The following is a 20,756-nucleotide window of genomic DNA, read 5'->3' as shown; positions in this document are numbered from 1 at the left end:
GCTCTGACCTTGGCTCCCTCCAGGAGCACAGCAGCCCCGTCCCAGGGCTGGCAAGTCTCGTGGCTCGAGGGGTGCAGGGACTCCCTGGCAGGCCTGCCCACCTCTGCCCAGGAACAGGGATGGCAGTGCTTAGCGCCAAGTGACGCTTTCATTCTAGGTTTATCTTTGAAACCCTAGACAACACAGGGCTTGTGTGGTTTGACTGAAGAGCCAGCACCTCAGGACCTAGCCATCCACTAAGACGGTTCCTCAGGAAAGAAAAAATACACTAACCTTAAAATAACCAGTTCCCAGAATAGCAGCTAATGACGGCTTCTGAAGGGGGCCCTTTGATCAGGCAAAGCCCACGCCTTTGCCTATTTACGGCCCTGCCACTCAAGAGCAGTTCACCAGCAAAGAGAGGAGTGTTGCAGGAGCAGAGGGATGTTGGGGAGCTGGGCACAGGGTGGGGGAGCCCCTTTGAGATTGCCCAGCCTTCAGAGGCAACTAGCCCCAGCTGGAGATGAGGTGCCCCGTGGAGTCCGAGGCAGCCTGGGAACACAGCCTCCCAAGGTGAACACTGTCCCTATGGCCCCCAGGAGCCAAGGCTGGTGGGAGACAGATGCTGTTATAAGAACCAGAATGCCAGGCGGGTGGTCATCAGGGAAGAGTGGGTCACGGGCTCTGGAGGCTCGAGTCTGAGGACTGGGAGCCCAAGAGGGTGCAAGGACATTCAGAGGGGATGCTGGGCCTGGGAGACGCTCCCCTACCCGCCCCCACCACCTGCCCCACGTCAGCACCTGCTCACTTGGTGTTCGCCAGCATTTCCCTGGGCCGGGCCCGGTCACACGCTTGGGGGCCACTCCCGACTCCGCCCGCCAGAACACCACAGTCTGAAGTTATGGTGCCAGAGCCTGCTCACCAGCCAAGCTTGCCTACAGAGCGCTGGGGATGCGGCTGACACTGAGAAACTGGATCTCAAGTTGATTGAGTTTTAATGAATTCAGATTTAAATACAGATCCCCAACTCAGTTATTAGAAAACTTTAACAACAGTTGCTTAGGAATGCTAATTTAGGCATGAGAATCTCCCTTGACAACTGTAAATCTTCTGATATCTAAATGCAGACCAAGCAGTTCTTAGGAAAACTCAGCATCCAGATAGAGGCATGTTCTAAGTTTAAAACACACACTGGCTTTTGGAGACAGGATGTTGTCCACCCCAGCCATTCTTTTAATATTATATATTGAAATGATAATGTAACATTTTTTTTTTAGTTTTTGGTCATGCTGTGCAGCATATGAGATCTTAGTTCCCTGACCCAGGATTAAACCTGCACCCTATGCAGTGGAAGTACAGAGTCTTAATCAATGACCCCCAGGGAAGTCCCAAAGTGATAATGTTTTAATCTACTGGGTTAAATAAAATATATTGCAATGAATTTAACTTGTTTCTTTTTATTTTTCTGATATGGCTGTTAGAGAAAGTTTGAAATTATACCTGTGGTTCCCTTTATATTTCTATTGGGCAACGTTGGTCTGAATTGGGGATCAGCAAACTTTCTTGTAAACTGCCAGATAATAAATATTATAGGCATTAGGGATCATACACAGGCTTTGTCACACATTCTTTAGGTCAGGGGCCGATCTGGTCCTTGGGCCCCAGTTTGCTGCCCCCTGGTCTAGAGGCTCCTATCTCTAGATCCTTGGCTTCAGTGCAAGTTAGTGGGGGAGTCCTTTCTCTCTGAGGGCCAGGGGGCTTGGAGAAGAGCATTCTTCTCAGTCCAGTCCCTAACGACTGCTGGCCCAATACAGAACCGCTGGAGCCCCAGAATGAGATCTACTTATCACTAAGACCCCACAGACCAGCATGAACCAGACACGTTGCTACTGCCCAACGTCTCCCAATTTCATGGGGAGATGAAACCTAGGAAGGTCAGGAATCAGTACACGGAGCTGGAGCAGCAGCCATCAGACCCAGGGTGCCCAGAAAAACTCCACCTTCCAAACCCTGACTCCATGCCCTGTGAGTGAATGAGACCTTGTCTGCCCACAAGACTCATCGGCCTTGTCGAGCTAGTCTGGAGGTAAGAGAGATCAGAGGCTGAACGTGCAGTTGGCGTGGAACCCACAGAGGTAAGAGGTGTCCTGAAGGCATCTGATGAACGAGTAAACTTGAGCTTTGGTTTTCACAGTCTCACAGGGGATGGATGCTTAGGTATCCAAGCCCAGACCCGCCCCAGGTGGGAAGTGTCACGGCAGAGCCCTACGTAAAGCTGGAACCTTCAAAGTGCTCTGTGTTCAATGTGAAGGTTCAATGGTCAATAAGAAATAACCCAGTCCCTGAAAAGACTATATAGAAAATTGCTTTGCTGCTAAAAGGAGTGGAACAACATTTGATTTGAGAAGCCATATCCACAGCTGGTGTGCTCAGCTTGCAAGCCCAAATGCATACCACGTGAGCGGTCTCAAAAATGTTGGGCCCAGAACTTATAGTTCAGGCTGGTAGTGCTCCCACATGTACAGCAGTGGAAGGAATCAACATGGATCCTCCCCAAGGTCAGCTCCACATTAGACCTCAAAAACCCTCAGAGATACACGGTAAGATATACGAACTTACGACTGAAAAAGGAAATTCTCAAAGGGAACAAAACACCATGAATGAGAAAAAAGCATAAACAGATAAGGTGACTCACAAAGACTCAGACGCCAGAATTAACAGAAACTGGATCTGCCTGCAACGCAGGAGACCTGGGTTTGATCCCTGGGTTGGGGAAATCCCCTGGCAAAGGGAATGGCTTACCCACTCCGGTATTCTTGCCTGGAAAATTCCATGGACAGAGGATCCTGGCAGGCTACGGTCATGGAGTCGCAAAGAGGCAGACGTGACTGAGCAACTTACATTTTCACGCGTTCACACATAAAATAGCTGTATTCAATATACATCACGAAATTTTTTTCAAGTTTGAATGTACAAGTGAAAAGAAAGGTACTATAAAAAGGTCTATCAAGTATGCATAAGAACCAAATAGGATTTCCATAAATAGAAAAACAATCATTGAAATTTAAAATTCTTTGGATAAATTTAACTGTAGATTAGACACAGTTGAAGAAATAATTAGTGAATTGGAAGATGGATCAGAAGACAGTATCCAGAATACAGTACAGAGAACCAAGTGATTTTTTATAACAGAGAAAGAGAGAAGCAGTAAGAGATATGAGAGAACTGAGATGGTTGACCAAGTGTCTCGTGAACGTTCCAGAAGAAACAGTGAACTAAAGCAAAATATGAAGAGATAGTGGCAAGTATAACCCAGACCTGATGCATTTCACTAACCGCAGATTAAGGAAACGCAATGAATTTCAAGCAGAATGAACAAAAGACACTCTCTAATAACACTGCTGCTGCTGCTAAGTCGCTTCAGTCGTGTCCAACTCTGTGTGATCCCACAGATGACAGCCCACCAGGCTCCCTCATCCCTGGGATTCTCCAGGCAAGAACACTGGAGTGGGTTGCTGTTTCCTTCTCCAATGCATGAAACTGAAAAGGGAAAGTGAAGTCGCTCGGTCGTGTCCGACCCTCAGTGACCCCATGGACTGCAGCCCACCAGGCTCCTCTGTCCATGGGATTCTCCGGGCAAAAGTACTGGAGTGGGTTGCCATTGCCTTCTCCCCTCTAATAACACAACACGGTGAAAATGCAGAACACGAGTAAAGGAAAGAGCTTAAACCAGCCAGAAAGAAAAGACGCACTGCCTTCTGAAGAGCAACGACTCGTTGCCATCTCTGTTCTCAATGGAAACAATGGAAGTCAAAGAGCAGCTTGGTGACATTCTCAGTGTGTTAAAAGGACATCATTTCGGTAACCTAGGGTCTGGAATTTTGTAGCCAGTGGAAATATTTTTAAGAACAACAGTGAAACTGTCATTTTAAAACAAATAATCAGAAGGGTTTTGATTTTCACTGAATAAAATTCTAATGAATACTTCAGTCAAAAAAAAGTGACCCCACATATAAGATCTTAGACGAAAAATAAATGATGCGTGACAAAAAATGCAAATAGATGGGTAAATTTAAACACATATTGATTATATAAAACACTACTAATTATGTTCGAACTTACATACACAACAAAGCATATCAGTTAGCTGGAGAGATTGAAACTAAAATGTTTAAGGTACTTATATTATTCCAGATGTGGGCAAACATAGAAATGGATGTATTATATAACTGTTATAAAGTCCTAGGTTACCCTCTACAAGAACGGTCATGTAACTTTAAAACCAGTAAAAGAAAACATGCAGCGAAAAATAACTATCAATTCAACAAGAGAGAGGAAAGAAGAGCAGAGTAAACATTAGAAAGTTTAGTACAAATAAAAAGCACAAAATACATGGCTATAAATCTATCAAAATATATTGGAAATTATTAAGTATAGATGTATAATATATTTATTAAGTATAAATATATAATTATTAAGAAATTGAGTATAGATGTATTAAATGATTTTTTAAAATCTAGGGTTTACAAAAGACATGTAAAATGTGTATATGATTAAAAAAAGAATTAAAAAACCCAACACCAAAATTAGAAAGAAAAAAAAAAGAAGAAAACTACAGAACAGTGTCTTTTATGAATATAGACACAAACATTCCTAACAAAGTCTTAGCAAACCAAATCCAATGCCAGACAAGAGACTGTGCATCATGATCAAGTGGGAAAGACAAGATTGGCTTAAAACCCCCCAGCCAGTTAATGTATCACATCACATTAATAGAAATAAGGGCTAAAAGCACATGCCCATCTCAAAAGTTGCAGAGTGGGCAATTGAGAAAATCTAACATCCGTTTGTGAGAAGAACCCTAAACATACACTAGGAATAGAAGGAAACACCCTCAACTCAACAAACAGCACTTAATGAAAACCTGCATCATATTTAATGGTAAATGATGGAATACTTTGCCCTACAAGACTTTCTCCAGCCACTTGTAGTTAACATTTTACTAGACAGTTCAGCTCAGTTCAGTCGCTCAGTCATGTCCGACTCTTTACAACCCCATGAAGCTAGTATAATTAGGCAGAAAAGGAAGTTAAAGACATACAGACTGGAAGGAAGACATAAAATTGTCCTTATTCGTACATGACGAAAGTGAAAGTTACTTCGTCGTGTCTGACTCTGCGACCCCATGGCTGCAGCCCACCAGGCTCCACAGTCCATGGAAATCTCCAGGTCAGAATACTGGAGTGGGTAGCCATTCCCTTCTCCAGCGGATCTTCCCAACCCAGGAATCGAACCCAGGTCTCCCATATTGCAGGCGGATTCTTTACCATCTGAGCCAGCAGGGAAGCCCCATATATGACATGATCCTATATATAGCAAATCCTAAGGAATCAACAACAGAATTTACTAGCATTAATAACAGTGAAGTCACAGTTTATAAGCTTAATATAAAATTTTAATTGCCTTTCTATGTGCTGCTGCTGCTGCTAAGTCACTTTAGTCGTGTCCGACTCTGTGCGACCCCATAGACCAGGCTCCTCTGTCCCTGGGATTCTCCAGGCAAGAACACTGGAGTGGGTTGCCATTTCCTTCTCCAATGCATGCATGCATGCTAAGTCTCTTCAGTCGTGTCTGACCCTGTGCGATCCTATGGACAGCAGCCCACCAGGCTCCTCCATCCACAGGATTCTCTAGGCAAGAATACTGGAGTGGGTTGCCATTTCCTTCTCCAATTTCTATACACTCGTAACAACTCAAAAATGAAATTAAGAAAACAATTCCATTAACAGTACCATCAAAAATAATAAAATATTTAGAAAGAAAGTTAACAAAGGATATGTAAGATTTATATACTAAAAACTATAAAATATAATGGGAAGAAATTAAAATAGATCAAATAAACAGAAGGATATACCATGTTCATGAACTGGAAGACTCAATACTGTTACGATGCCAAGTTTTCCCAAATTGGTCAGAGATTCAATTCAATCTCCAGGAAAACCCTATCGGGTTTCTTCTTTTTTTTTTTTTCTCTCTCAATTTATTTATTTTTTTGATAGAAACTGAGAACCTGACTCTAAAATTCACATAAAAATTCATAAAATATAGAAAGGGCAAAATGATTTGAGAAAGAAGAAAATTGGAGGACTAACACTACCTGATTTCAAAACTTACTACAAAGCTACAATAATCAAAATAGAGTAATGTGGATTTAAAGACAGGGCTAGAGACTAGCAGTCCAGAATTGAGAATCCAGAAATAAACCCATATACTTACGTTCAATTGATTTTTGACAAAGGCATCATGAAAATTCAATGAGGGAAATGTAACCTTTTCAACAAATGGTATCAAGGCAACTGGATATCTTTAAGTAAAAGGAACAAAAACCAAACCAAAACAACAAAAAACCCCAAACGTTTCCACATATCACATCCCAAAATTAATTCAAAATAAATCACAGACCTAAATGTAAGAGTTAAAACTAAAAAAAACTTCTACAAGAAAAAAAATAGAAGGAAATGTTCATGTCCCTGGAATAGGCAAAGAAGTCTTAGATATAACATCAAAAGCATGAGTCATACAAGAAAAGATAAGTTGGACTTCTTTACAATTTACAACTTTTGTGTTTTAAAAGACATGATTAAGAACAGGAAAAGACAGCCACGGAGGGGGAGAAAATTCTTGCAAGTCATATATCTGATAAAGGACTGTATCCAGAACATATCAACAACTCTTACAACTCAAGAACAGAACTACTTAATTAGAAAATAGTCAGGAGGGTTGAATAAACATTTCCCCTGAGAAGACTATGAATGGCTAATAAGCACATGAAAAGTTGCTCAACATCATTAGTGATTAAGGAAATGCAAATCAAACCCACAGCTAGAATGGCGAAAAGAAAAAAGATCAACCATACCATGCATTTGTAAGGATATAGAGAAAGTGGGACCTTTGTGTGTTACTGGTGGGAAATCAAAATGGTACCAACTCTTTGGAAAACAGTTTAGAAGCGTTTTAGAAAGTTAAACAGAAACTTACCATATGACCCATCAATTCCCCTCTTAGGAACCTGACCGAAGGAAACGAAAACATATGTCCATACACAGACTCGTAGATAAAAAGTTCACAGCGGCATTGACCATAATAGCCCCAAACTGGAAACAGTCCAAACGTCTATCAACTTGCAAATGGATAAACAGAATGTGGTTGATCCATACAACAGAATGCTGCTGAGCGTTAAGAAGGCAAGAAATACAGATGCAGCGCAGACGACCCTCAAGAACGTTACATTATGTGAGAAAAGCTAGACACAAACACTACCAGTTGTCTGATTCCATTTACAGGGAACATCCAGAAAAGGCAGATTTCTAGTCTTACAGAAATTTAAGGATACAGAGACAGAAAGCAGGTCAGTGATTGACTGTGGCTGGTGGCAGGAGCTGGCAAATGGAATTGAGGGAATTGGGGGTGTTGAAAATGTTCTCAAACTTCATTTTGATGTTCGTTACACATCAAATTAGAGATTTACTAAAATGTGTTGTCTGCATTTACAGTGGGTGCATTTTATGGCACGTAAATTGTACCTCAAGAAAGCTTAAGAAAAAGATTACAAAGAAAATTAGGTTTGTATAACAATGATAATAGGCTTTAAGAGGGGGGAAAGCCTGCCTGAGAGAAAGAGGGTGCTATGGAATTAGAACACATTGAATCCAGCAGCGAATATACAAAAAAGTGAATATTATATGTACCTGATCAGAAGATCTAAAACATATACGAGGCAAAAAAGGACAGAAATATAAAGAAAAGTAGGAAAATCCTCCACAATAGTTGGCACTTCAATACACTTCTCAGTAATAATAGATCAAGTAGATAAAAACATTCCAGTGAGGAACCAATTAACAAGCTTGTTCTAACAGACGCAAGTATAACACCGCCCTGTCAACTTCAAAATACGTGTGGTATTCAAACAGGGAAGGTACACTTACAAAAATTGATGACATCTTGTACCTTTGCAACATATTTCAAAATGTTTCAAAAGATTGATGCCCTGCAGAGCACTTTGTCTGACAGTAGAGCAATGACACTTATAACAATGATGAAAATCATATTGCAGAACATCTCCTGGGATAAACAAGAGGTCATAGTGGAGACGCGAGAAATCTTTATGTGAATGAACATGAAAATCAAATGCTGCAGATTAAAACCTGGGGCATGAAGTTTCAGTGGCATTTAGAGAAAAACCAAAGTGTAGCCTTGAGAGCACACATTAGAAATGTGGAAAGTCTTAAAATGAATTCAACCTAAGAAGTTAAAGAAAGAATAATACATTAAACCCAAGTAAATAGAAGGAAGAAAATAAAGTGAATGAAACAAAACAAGCCAACAAAAGGGAGGATCAGCAAAGTCAAGCATTGGTGAAGACATGAATAAAATTGTCAAGGAGCCGGCAAGCCTGGCCAGTGGAGATAAGTGAAGGAACAAACAAACAAATGAAATAGGGGCCTGGTAGCTCAATGGTAAAGAACCCACCTGCCAATGCAGGAGACAAGAGAGTTTGATCCCTGAGTTGGGAAGATCCCCTGGATGGGGCAGGGGATGGCAATCCACTCCAGGATTCTCACCTGGAGAATCCCATGGATAGAGAAGCCCGGCAGACTATACAGTCCACGGGGCCGCAAAGGGTCGGACACGACTAAGCGACTAAGCAGCAAACTGCTGATGGTAAAGGTGCTAAAACGATGAGAAATGCCAATAAACACGAAAACTAGGGTGGAACGCACACGTGGTTAGAGTGAGCAGCTTATGGAAACTGACACAGGAAGAGATAGAAAACCCCACCTGTCCCATAACCGTCCACGTCATGGACTCCATTAAAAATCTGCCCACAAAGAACACGGCAGGCCGGGCGGCTTCGCCTTCGAGTTTCTCCAAACATTCTGGGGAAGAAAACCCTAATCCTATACAAAATATTCTAGAATACAAAAGAAGAGAGGTTGCTTCCTAACTTGTTTCGTGAGGCTCTCCTAAACTGGATGCCCAAACAGATGAGAACAGAAAGACATATCTCACCCACAACTGTGAGCACAAAGATTCTGAAGAAAAGGTGAGCAAGAGAGTTGCTGCAGTGTCTAAGAAAGATTATACAATGGGAAGGACTGTGGTTCAGTGGGGAGAGGCCAGAGACCACATCGATGTCTGGAAAAATAACCTAAGCCCAAGATAAAAGAGGCCCAAACTCAGTGGGCAGGGTGTGCAGCGGGCATGCAAGGTGAGCAGCTCTGAGGGGCTCCAGGGACGGAGGCAGGGGGAGCCTCCCGGATGGTCGTGCCTCCGGGTCCTGCTTTTAGGCTGGGGGGTGGAGAGGTCTGGGAGGAGGACTGAGCAGGAGGAGGGAGGTTGGGGCAGACTGGGCCCTCCTGGTGCAGGGCAGGGGCTGGGGAGGTGCAGCAGCCGGGGACCCGGGCTGGGGGCATGTCTGTCCAGGAGAGAGGTGTGCCCGGCCAGGGTTCTAGGACAGGGGGCAGTGAAGCAATGCCAGGTGGGGGAGGGCCCTTCCCACCCTTGCTCTCTGAACTGGGGCCTGGAAACCCAGGACTCCTGGTGTCCGGCCCTGAGCCACGAACATTTCCGGCAAAAACAGAGAAGAAAGAACTTCTCCCAGCCCACTGTGTTCCTCATATCAGCAAAAGCAGTGTGAGCTGAGCTTGCAAAATAAACAGGGCTCAATGTAAACACTGCAGCAGGTCCAGGGGCCGGAGCTAAGAATACACACTGAGGGGAGGAAGGTGGGAGCCGACTGCTTCATCGGGTCCCCAGAGAGCCCAGGGTCCTTGCCCCGCGGCAGCCCTGATAGGGAGGGGCCCCGGGGCTGGGGGTCGTGTTCTCAGGACCCGTCTCAGGGCTGGCGAGGCGTGCCCCCCTCCAGGGCAGAGTCTGACCACCGCCGCCAGCGGACCCCGCTGCCTGCCCCCACTCCAGCCCCCAGCCTGGCCCTCCTTGTTCGGACGCAGCCTCTTCTCACCAGACCCCTTGTGTTTATGAAATTCTTTTCTGCTGTCTCTCTCCACCTTATCTGCCCCTCCGTCCGTGGCTTCCGCTGGGGCTAGCTCTAGTAACTAGCTTATTAGACAGCTGCACAAACTCCTTGGGCCTCAGTTTCCCCACTTGTAAAAGAGAATTTATTTGTGCAAAGGCTGTGCTTCCCCCGCTCCCTCCGCCAAGCATGGGGCACAACTTGCAAGAGCAGCTCCCGCCTCTCCTCTGGGGACCTGTGGGTCCCCCAGGCCCCCGGGTGAGGCCGGGGTGGGGGTGTGTGGTGTGGACCCGGGCAGGACGCTGCTTCGGCCCTGCACACCCCTGGCGCCAGGCAGGCCTGGACAGCCAGCCCAGGCCGGGGACAGGTGTGCCAGGCTCCCCGCCCCAAGACAGGGGTTGGGAGGGTGGGGGGCCGCGTGCCTCCCAAGCCCCCTCCCCCTCCTCTCCCAGCCCCTCTTCCTGCGGCCGTGAGCCTGCTGGGAGGAGGCTGGGAGGAGACCGCCGCCCTCCCCACCGAGGGCGAGAACCCGAGCCCAGATGAGGAAGCAGTTGGGGGCCAGGCTCCCTTCCGGCCTGAGGCAGGCCGGGCGTGCGGGGAAGGCCCGGGGCGGGGGCTTGGCTGGCGGGCCGGCTGGCACTGCCACCGCCGCGGGCCTGCTGGGCGTCCGAAGGCCGGACGGCTGCTGCGTTTCCTGCCCCCAACTTCCCGCGTCAGCAGGATTGCCAGGGGGTTGTTTATGGTCCTGATGGCCCCTGCGATAAGCCGATAACATGGGGCCCCTTCCCAGGGTCCATCTGCGAGGGGCGTCAGCCGGCGGGGGAGGGGCCCACAGAGGCCTCGCCTGGATCTCTGCAGGTCCACGGGGGGCGGGGAGCGTGGAGCAGGCTCAGGACTCTGAGTGATGGAGCCTCTAGGCCGAACCAGCTCCACGGGGCAGAGGGGGTGAGGCAGAATCCTCGCTGCCCAGGAATAGGTGGCCCCTCTCCTGGGCGCAGAGCCTGATGGGCGGAGGCCGCCAGGGGCCTTGCCCCCAAACCTTGTCCTCCAGGACCCTCCCCTGCTTTGTTGTTCGGATCTGAAGAAATTTGGGTCCGTGATGGGGTACCCCCAAGGCCAGCACAGGTCCCACTTCGCCCGCCACATTGCCCCTGGCTGACTAAGGGCCATGTCTTGATTTTTAGACCCCACAGGTGGCTGGAGGGCTGCAGGGGACCCTAGGCAGCCCCATCACCACCCCCAGAGGACACCGGGCTCCAGTCTAGGCTTAAAGCAGTGGCTTGCCCTGAGTAGGGCAGAGTCATAGGAAAGCCCCAGGGCAGCGGGACAGGGGACAGACCAGACCAGGGCAGGGACGCGGGGCGGGGTGGGAGCATCTGGACGGTGGGGCGGCGGATGCCCCCAGGACGGCTGGGAGGGGGCGCCGGCTGCGGAGCTCACTCAGCAAGCGCTATCCCAGGGCCAGGCGAGGGGCTGGGGGGTGGGGGGCCGGGTCTGCTCCCTGGCTCTACCTCTGCTTCATTTACTTTTCTGCTGAAATGTTTGTTTGGCGGCACCAGTCTTAGCTGTGGCGCAAGGGCTCTTATTTTTAGCTGCTCCGTGTGGGATGGGCACATGGACTCTCCTGTTGTGGCACGTGGGGTCTGGGTCCCGACCAGGGACTGAACCTGGGCTCCTTGCATTGGGAGAGCGGAGTCGGCCCCTGGACCACCAGGGAAGCCCCCTCTGCTTCCTGTGATGACCGGAAGCCCCACCTGGAGGGCCGGGTCTGCTGTGCTCGGCACGGCCACCTGCGGCTTCTCACGGAACGCGCCAGCCCTGGTCATACACAGGAGGCAGAGTGAGAGCCAAGGGCCGGCCACCAGGGAGGCGGAGACCAGGGCCCCTGAGGCCTTGATGCCGCCGTCCCGGGGAGCGGACCATTGTGGGCTTCAGTTCCCATCCTGCCAGACAGGGCACCTGCCACTGGGCTGTCTGCTGTGGGACAGGACAAAGGCCCTGCTTAGGCCTGTGCTGACCGAGACGGGCCAGCCCTCCAGTGGCGTCAGGATGTCGGGCTCACACAGCCCCAGGGGGCAGGCCGGAGGGTGAGGGCCCCCGTTTCAGCTGGACAGCAGCCCTCCCTCTCAGACCCCACGTACTGGATCGTGACCCCACACCCGCCCCAGCCGGGGAAGATTGCAGGTGGGCAGAGGGTAGTCCTGCAGGCCCAGGCTGGGGGGGAGGGCAGCAACTGGGAGCCTTTCCCCTGCCTGCCCGCCCAGCTGCAGCAGAGATGGACACGTGCCAGAGCCAGGCGTCGCCCAGGAAACGGAGCAGTGGATGCCCTCCCTGCCCAAGCAAAATCCCTCTATTTTTAGCCCCCCCTGCGGCTCTCAGATAAGGTCCATGCAGATGAACGAGCTGTTTGGTAAGATAAGAGCCCGCACCTGACCACGGAGACGTCACAGGGCAGCATGGCTGCCCCTCCTGTTCCACAGATCCGTGGGGGCTCCAGGATGCTGGCGCAGACCCAGGGGAGGACCAGGGCACCCCAGCCACTGAGGCGGCCGTGCCCTGGAGCAGAGGGAGCGTGGGTGTCCACATCCCGCCTGGACGCCCAGCAGGGCCTGGGCTGACACTGCCCACCTCCCGCTGCCCTCGCTCAGATGCCCGCAGCCCCTGCTCCCCGCATGACGCACCCTTGTGCCCCTGTCAGCATCTCCAAGTCCCTGAGTGCCCTCGGGCTGGAGCCAAGGGAGCGATGCCCACCTCAGCTATGCCAGGGAGGGGCCTGTGGGTACTCGGTGCCACTTGCCCATAAGGATGCCCCCTGTGTGAGGTCTCAGACCAGCCTGGACTCCAGCGTCCTCTTCCCTCCCATGGGGATGATACCCACTGCAGACGGGGAAGTAGACGGCGCCTACCTCAGGAAGGCCACACAAGCTCAGACGGAAGGAGAGGAGGAGGAAGGAAAAAGGGGAGACGGACGGACCGGGGGAGACCCCAGACACCGAGCCATCCGGGGCCAGCGGCAGCGTGGAGCGCCGCCGGGGACAGCGCTGTCCAGGCCCCAGGACGCCGCCCGCGGCCGCGGGAGCCAGCCCAGGCTCAGGTGCTTACCTTGTCCTCCACGCGGTTCAGGCGGGCACCGATCGAGTTGCTGCCACGGTCCTTCGTCTTCTCTGTGGGGCAAAGCACCCGAGTCAGGGACGCGGGCGCTGGCCGATGGGGTGGGGTGGGCAGGCGACCCCAGGGTGACGGGGGGTGAGGGAGCTGAGTCGAAGGTCTGAACCTCCGAGGACATCTCCTAAGAGCTCTTCCGTGGTGGGAACTTCAGGAGGCGATGGTAGGGGGAGGGGGTGGGCGGGCGCTGGCTGGCTTGTCAGTGTCCCACCCTTCCCGTTTCCTTGATTCCCGAGAGCGCAGAAGACAGGGACAGCCTGCCTGAGATGGTGCCCACTGTGCCCTCCACCCCCGGGAGACACTTGCTTTGGCTGGGGATGCCTGTTGCCCCTGAAACCCCCGCTGTCCTGCCCCTGCCTGAGCTGCGCCTCCCGCCTGAACCTGGGTTGGGGCAACCCCAAGGAACTGGCCTGGCCCTGTGCTCCCCATGTGACCGCAGCCCGCTCCACATCCTCAGAGCTGCAGAGCGGCACTCACCTCTGCCGCGATGTTCCGCCTGGCTTCTCAGTCCCCAGCCCCACTTCCAGGCCCACACCTTCCCAAAAACCTGGTCACGTTTCTACACCCAGATCATCAGTGGCCTAGAAAGGCCTGCCCTTATAGGGACCCTTGTAGGTTCCTGTGCTAACTGCAAATCCTGTGTAAATTGTGTTCAAAGCCACCTTGCTTCGGGTGGGTCAACCTGCCCCCATCTCCCTGGATTTCCTGGCGAGACATGTACCTTCTGATGGTGGGAAGAGGCAGGCATGGGTGGGGCGATGGTAGGAGGGTCTGGCATGGGCTGCCATGCTGAGGGTGCCTTGATGCAGAAACCCACCTGAGACGGAGATGAAGAGGGAGGGCTTCCCGATGGACTGGTCCAGCCTGGGGGGAGGGGGGGAGGGTGGGGAGAGGGAGATGGAGACCAGCTCATGCTTGGCCCCTGGGCCCCATACTGACATCTGGCTGATCAGTGGGCAGATGGGCCAAAGTCCCCAGCAAGACAAGCTGCCCGCCCCTGCTGGGGGCCGCCCCCTGCCACCACCCCAAAACCAGCCAGGTGCCTCTCAGATTCCAGAGGCCCATACTCCCATGGGGGGCCTGGGTGGGGGGTTCAGAGGTGAAGGGCAGTGGTTGGACTGTCCCTTTGTCATCCTCCCTGGGTACAGCAGGATCCCAGAATAGCCCAGTGTCCTGTGGCCGCTTCATAAACACCCCAGGCCAGGTGCCTGGAAGTGTCCAGAGAGGCAGGACTGCAAGAGGTCCCTTCCAGGACAAGGCCAGGTTGCTGGGCTGGATGGGCTTCACATCCCTGTTGTAGGTCAGTGACAGGGGTGGGGTGAACAGGGGGCAGCCTGAGTCCCTGCCTGGCCAGGGTGGTCAACATGGGTGGTCTCCCAGCCACACCCTGTGCCTCACAGAGCTCAGTCCCCAGGCCAACCCACTGCCAATGTGCAGCTGGTCTGAGCCCATGCAGGCCCCTCAGGGGCAGGCGGCCTCCGGGAGAAGAACTCTCTGGACCGTGGGCCAGAAGCCAGAACACGTGGGCTTCTAAGAGTTGGGGTGCTCAGCGCCCAACCGGTAGGTTCTCCCCCAGCCGTGTATCTCCCAGGACTTGACCTGGGCCTGCTCAACAGCAGGTGAGCTGGGATTTGAAGCGTCCCCACCCCGAGACTTGGGTGCTGGTGGAGCGACCCCCCATGCCCCGCCCTCTGCCATCCACGCCACGCTCCGCGCTGACCACACTCCGCCCTGCCCCCAGCCCGGCGCGCTCACCTCCTTTGCAGCTCCTTGATGCGCACCATGAGGTTGAGGTGGCCCTGGGAGTACTGCTCGATGACGTCTCGCACGTCGTAGGGCTTCCGCGCTTGCTGCAGCAGAGAGACAGAGTCAGGCTGTGCCTGCGTGTGTGGGCCAGCGCCGGGCACAGGACGGTCCCTATCCTCCGTGCGCATCCGGGATTTAAGGAGCCGCCCATGTGGCACCAAGGGGCAGGCCTGGATCAGCGCACTCGCCGTGGCTGGGCTCAGCCCCCAGCCCCCATCCCCCACCCCACCCGGGAGCTGGGTGACCCCAGGCCAGTGACTCGGGCTCTCTGGACCCAGGGACCTGCCTACTCTCCATTCCCAGGCCCCCAGCCCTGTTTCCAAACTGCCTTGGAAGAGCTGGCCCAGCTGAGGGCCTGGGGGCAGGGGGCGATGAGCATGGCTCCGGTCAGTGGCAAAGAGGGCAGTTTTGTGCAGCCCCCACCGGCCTGGGTCCCAAGCTGACCACACCCTCGCTGGCAGGCGCCTGCACTGTTCTCGGGGTGGGGGCGATCCACCCCACCCCCTTCCCCGGCAGTCAGTCCCCTGAGGTGAGCAGAGAGGGCCCCAGGGACAGCCTCGGCCTGCAGTGCTTGCTGTGGGTGGCAGGCCTCCTACCGGAGCTCTCAGGCTGCTTGGGAGGAGAAGATGGTCCTACTATGGGCCTGGGGCCAGGGGGGCAGGGCAGGGGACCCTGGAGCTCCAGGCTCAGCGCCAGCCCTGAGCCCATAAATGCATCCGGGGCTCAGGTGAAACCACAACAGAGAGAAGGAGGCTTCTCGGGATGTCAGCAAAACCTCCAGCCACATTTATGGCCTCGATCCCAGGAGCCCACGGGCTGTGGGTCCCACCCAGGTAGCAGGGTACTGGCTGAGTGGGGGTCTGATGGCTCAGGAGGCCCTTTGCCCACACAAGCAAGCAGGGCTCATTGGGGAAAGGGACTCTGTTGGGGGGACCTCAGGCAGACAGGGTTGGGGGGGCCCAGGTGGTCTCATTAACTCTGAAGGGCTCACACTAGCGATGAGCTGGGAGGTTACTGCTGCTTGCTGGGGGGCAGGGGGTAGCGGGTCTGCAAGAAGCTCCAGACAGCTTGCAGGGCAAGCAGGGGCTGTCGGGTCAGAGAAAGAGAAGGAATAAGACTCAGATGCCCGTCGAGGGCCAGGGCCAGGTCTCAAATCTGGGAGCCCCAGGGGCCCTGTCCTCCCTGCCCGAATGAGCCCTACCTCTCCTTGTGGTACCACCCCAGAGGCAGGCTACCCTAGGCTACGGGCAAGGCCACCTCTGCCTCCATCTCTGGGCACCTCTGGACATGCCCAGGGGCCCTGTCATCAACACTGGCAGCTAAAGTTCAACTCCTACATGGTTTGGGACCCCAGAATCCTGAGGCAGGACAGAACCCTCCTCCCCATCAGGGACCGGGCACAAGAAGGCCAGGGTGGCTCCTGTCCCCACCAGATTCGCCAGGTGGGGCCCTCACAGCCAACACCCAGCCCCACTTCGGACTCTGGGACCACCCTGCATCCCCATAGGGCTGAGACGCAAGGCCCGTCGTAGGATCTTGGGGTCAGGGGTGAGATGAAGTCTGGCAGGCTCTCTGACGCCACACACCCAGCTCCAGGACAAGTGGAGAGTGGCGCTGGGTGGTAGGCTAGTGGTGACGTGCCCAGGACTCAGGTGTTGCTTCTGTACGATGGGGATGCTGAGCCCTCTGGCTGACAAGGGGAGTGAGGGTAACGTAAGATGCGAGGAGAGAGAGGGCTGGAGGGCCCTGAGTGGCTCGTGCCAGGAGAACTCAATGGCTGTGACGGTGGCTGTGGCTGAGCCCAGGGTCCGTGCTGTGTCTAATGCCTATGGGGAGGTGGTCCTGAGAGGTGATGCCTGCTTTCCTGTGGGCCAAAGGGCTTTATGAGGCTCGGGGCCACCCCCGACCTGCCAGTGCGGTCAGGAGCAGGCTCAGAAGAGGCAAGGCGGGGTTCGGAGGTCAAAGTTGGGCAGGCCTGGCCCAGAATGGCGTGAGTGCTTGTCCTGGCCTCCCGTACACCCTGGGAGGTCACGGACCACTGTGGGCCCCTGAGTGTGTTGAGGGGCTCTGTGTGCACGAATGTACACAGACGTCTCCATGGAAAGGCACGAGAGTGCAGGGGACGGGTGTGTGTGAGCCTGCAGGAGCAAGGGTGGAGAGGAGCCTGGGAGCCGGCCCCCCGCCTCGCCTTGTGCAGGGTGTGGACCTCAGCAGGTAACCGACAGCTGACTGACACCCGGGACCCATGGCCTGGCAGGCTCTTAGGCCCCCTGAGACTCATCTTGGAGTTGATAAGCTCCTCCTTCCCCGCCCTGCCCCCACCAGGGTCTGGTCAGCGCTCCTGGAGGCCTTTGTCAAGTGGCTGCCTGGGGTCCGGCTGCAAAGCTCATCTCAGCTTTCTCTCTGAAGCTAATTTCCTCTGGCGGCAGCAGCAGGAGCCTGAGATGAGCGAGATAATGCCGGGCTGTCCAGACTGACCGACGGTGGACATGGGAGTTCAAGGCAAACTTGAAGGGCTGAGAGGCTCTGGCTCCTCTGGCCAGACACAGGGGCGGCCAGCCGGGTACTTATCGGCCAGCGGGGCCCGCAGGGGGGCCACCAGCCACGTCTGCTGCCCCTGGGGCCAGATGGGGGTGGGCGTGTGGGCAGACAGACAGGCTGCTGCGGGGGAGGGGCCTTGGCAGCTGGGCCTGAGGCGGGGGCCACCCCGGGAGGCCCCCAGAGCTCCTCACCACCAGGGGCTCATCCACCACTTCCATCTTGTTGAGTCCCTGCTCCCTGGAGGCCTCTTGCTGCCCACCCCCTCTAGCCGCCCCTGCCCTGGGCCTTGCCTGAGAGCCTCTGTCCCAGGGGCAGAGCAGGAGGAGCTGCTGCACTCACAGGCCCCACCTGGTCTATTCAAGGGCCTCGGGGCCCTGTGCACAGGGGAGGGGAGGGGGCAGGCCTGTAGGGCTGCCCGGCCTCCTTCCAGAAGCCTCCCAGGCCGCTTGCGGGACGCTGCCTGTATTCTGAGCCAGAAGGGAGGCCGCTGGCCTGGAAGGGAGGGCAGGGTGCCCCCTGAGGACAGCTGTTGGTTTTCTTGCCCACGTTTCTGTGACAGGCGCTCCCCAGCACCCACACCTTCTCTGGCCACGGTGGGTGCCCATCTGCCCAGGGCATCTGTGGTTCTGATCTGGAAGCTGCACACATCACCCTTGAGCTGGGCCTGCCCTGTGGGTACCCAGACCTGGAAGAGGCCCCCAGGAAGCCTGGTGTCCACCCTGGCATGGCTCTGCATGGTCCAGCAGTGCCCCAGGCAGCAGGTTCTGGCCTCTGCCCAGCGGGGGCCTGCCCCGGAAGCACAGTGGCCCGGCTGCTCAGGCTGGGGACCGTTCCCATCCTAGGAGAGTCGCAGTGACCCCTCTGTACCCTCCTCCCCGGTTGGCATCAGAGGTTTTAGCCCTCACCACCAGCCACTCTCCAGCGAGGGCCCTGCCCGGGCCTCCTCTCGTCTTGGGGACAGTCCTGCCCAGACCTGATCCCGGCAGAAGTTCCTGCCATTCCTGCCCCACCCGAGAGGCCAGCCCATCCTCGCCTAGCACCCTCGAGCTCCCTGTTTCACCAGGTGCCCCTCTGCTGGCTCCACCAGGGCCTCGGGGAAGGAGCAGCCACAGACCCAAAGGCCCACCATCCGGGGACGTTGGATCTTGCCCAGAACAGTGCGGGGCAGACCTCCTGGCGCCGGCTGGGAATGGCCTTCACGGACTCTTTGATCCCACAATGAGGGGTCCCAGGCCCTGGCGGGAGCCTTTAACACTGCTTGGCCCAGTTTGGGGGGGAAAGGCCTCCTGCCAGGCTGTGGGCAGACAGATGGGCAGGCGGGCAGCACAACGCCCCTGGGGACTGTGTGCAACCCCCTTCCCCTCTGTCCCCCTCCCTTCCCCGCCCCTACCCGCTCCCGAGGGGCCACATGCGATGGGACCAGAGTCCTGGCAGGCTGAGGGCACAGGTGGGCATGGTCCTGGGCAGCCCCCTGGGCTCTTGTTCCCAGTCCAGATGGGAAAGAGGTCTTCATTAGGGCTGTTGGAGTGGGGTCTGTCCAGAGCTCCCCATTGAGTCTGGCTCCCTGGCCTGGGTGGGTGGGGGCTCTGCTGGGGAGACTGGCCGGGGCTGGAGTCAGGCTTGTAGTCTGGGATGGGAAGCACAGACCGGAGGGGACCCAGGGTCTGGTTCTCGCCCCAGCCCTGCTGTGACTGCTCGCGGGGCGGGGGTGTGAACAAGTCACCCCAACCTCCCCACTTGGTACCACACACAGGCCCGGGGGTTCTGGACATTGCCGCTGGCTCCGAGTGACCCTCAGACCTGGCTCCGCCAGGAACTCTCTTCTGAAAAGGAACCGGTGGCCAAGCCTTCCGGAAAGAGAATGCCCTCCCCCAGGGGTCCCTGCTTCCCAAGGCTCCATGTTCTCGGAGGGAAAGCTGAGCTGGGCCCCATCCTCCAACAGATGACAGTCTCCACGGAGGAAAGAGGTGCCAAGCCTGGCATCACCTGGCGTTCTCCAGGGGCTGCTGTAGGAGACTCACTCCTGGAAGGAGGGCCGATGGGGAAGTCCACAGTCTCCAGCCCCATCTGGCCAGGGAGACCCTACTCTTCCCTGTAAAGGGGGCCGCCCCAGGGCACAGAGCAGGGCCAGGACTCCTCTCTGCTAGGTTTTATTTTTTTTTTTTAATATATATTTATTTAGCTGTGCCAGTATTTGCTGCATGTGGAGTCTTAGTTGTAGCAAGGACGGTCTTTAGTTGCAGCAAGCACGGTCTTTAGTTGCAGCAAGCAGGGTCTTTAGTTGCAGCAAGCAGATCTTCGGTCTTCGTTGTAACATGTGAGATTTAGTTCCCTGACCAGGGATCGAACCCAGGCCCCCTGCATTGGGAACACAGAGTCTTAGCCACTGGACCGCCAGGGAGGTCACTCCCATTGTTCTGACTCACACAGGGTGGGCGATGGGGACAAAAGCCCTGGGCAGGCCTGAGGCAGGTACTTCCTGTCCAGGTGACACAGGGCTGGCTCTGCACCCTCCCTGAGTCATTCCCACTCCTGTCTAGGGGGTGTGGGTGGGGGGTGAGTAAACTCCAGGGCTCCGTGTGGTTCTGGGTTGGCCCCGGGGTCCAGCCCTATCAGGGAAACATCTCTCCAGGGCCAGCTATCTTGGAGACGGATCTTGAAGTCATGGCAGGGTGTTTGATGGGTGAAGGGTCAGGTCTCAGACATGGCAGGTATGGCCTGTGCTGTGGGTGGGTGAGCGGCTTTCAGAGTGGACCAGGGCAGGAGGGCTGAGTGCAGGACTCACCTGGAATTTCTTCTTGGCTACAAAGTACTGCATACGCCGGATGACCTTGATGGTGGCCCGGTGGTGCTCCCGCAGCCTGCGGTGGAGAAGGGAGGGGAGGAGGGTGGTCATCCCGTGCCTGCCGCTGTCAGAGGCCTGCAGGCTGCCCGAGTATCCCCGGGCACACGGCTGGGCCCCTCCAGGAGCAAGGAGGATGTTCAGCCTCTGGGGATGGGGATCTGCAAGCCGCTGTCCTGCTGGCAGGAGGAAAGGCTGAGGCTGAGAGGCTTTTAATTAACGGGATGGCCCCAGAGGGACCCTTGCCCTGCCCCTCACTCAGAAGTGGGGTTGGAGTCAGGGTCCTGTATTGGCAGTGGCTATGCCCCTTACCCATGGTACAGCCGCACAGGCTTCTTTGTACCTTGAGGCCTTTGGGTTCCTCACCAGTACAGTGGGAAGGGGTACAAG

The 20,756-nt window shown here is 54.5% G+C and overlaps 1 protein-coding gene across 6 annotated transcripts in view; it reads right to left on the bottom strand.

Moving 5' to 3' along the window:
- The window catches only part of KCNQ1 (potassium voltage-gated channel subfamily Q member 1), a 380,089-nt gene that overhangs the window by 57,007 nt on the left and 302,326 nt on the right, over window positions 1-20,756 (bottom strand). For 3 of the 6 annotated variants that reach the window (XR_015157617.1, XR_015157618.1, XM_086383879.1), the window contains 4 exons: window positions 20,310-20,385; window positions 14,933-15,027; window positions 13,995-14,041; window positions 13,115-13,176 (listed from right to left, as the gene is read on the bottom strand). Coding sequence is in view for 4 of the 6 variants with exons in the window: in XM_086383879.1 (XP_086240005.1) it covers window positions 13,115-13,176; window positions 13,995-14,041; window positions 14,933-15,027; window positions 20,310-20,385 (280 nt within the window). In the remaining 2 variants the exon portion in view is untranslated. Of the gene's footprint in view, window positions 1-13,114; window positions 13,177-13,994; window positions 14,042-14,932; window positions 15,028-19,658; window positions 19,883-20,309; window positions 20,386-20,756 lie in introns of those variants that run through there. The other 3 variants (XM_086383884.1, XM_086383885.1, XM_086383887.1) reach the window with 1 other exon arrangement.

Source organism: Bos grunniens, chromosome 29, assembly GCF_055505025.1.
Source record: "Bos grunniens cultivar Pamir isolate PY7600 chromosome 29, Bosgru_T2T1.0, whole genome shotgun sequence".
NCBI lineage: Eukaryota > Metazoa > Chordata > Mammalia > Artiodactyla > Bovidae > Bos > Bos grunniens.
Note: the sequence above shows the minus strand (reverse complement) of the source record. Positions and strands in the feature narration are given on the sequence as shown.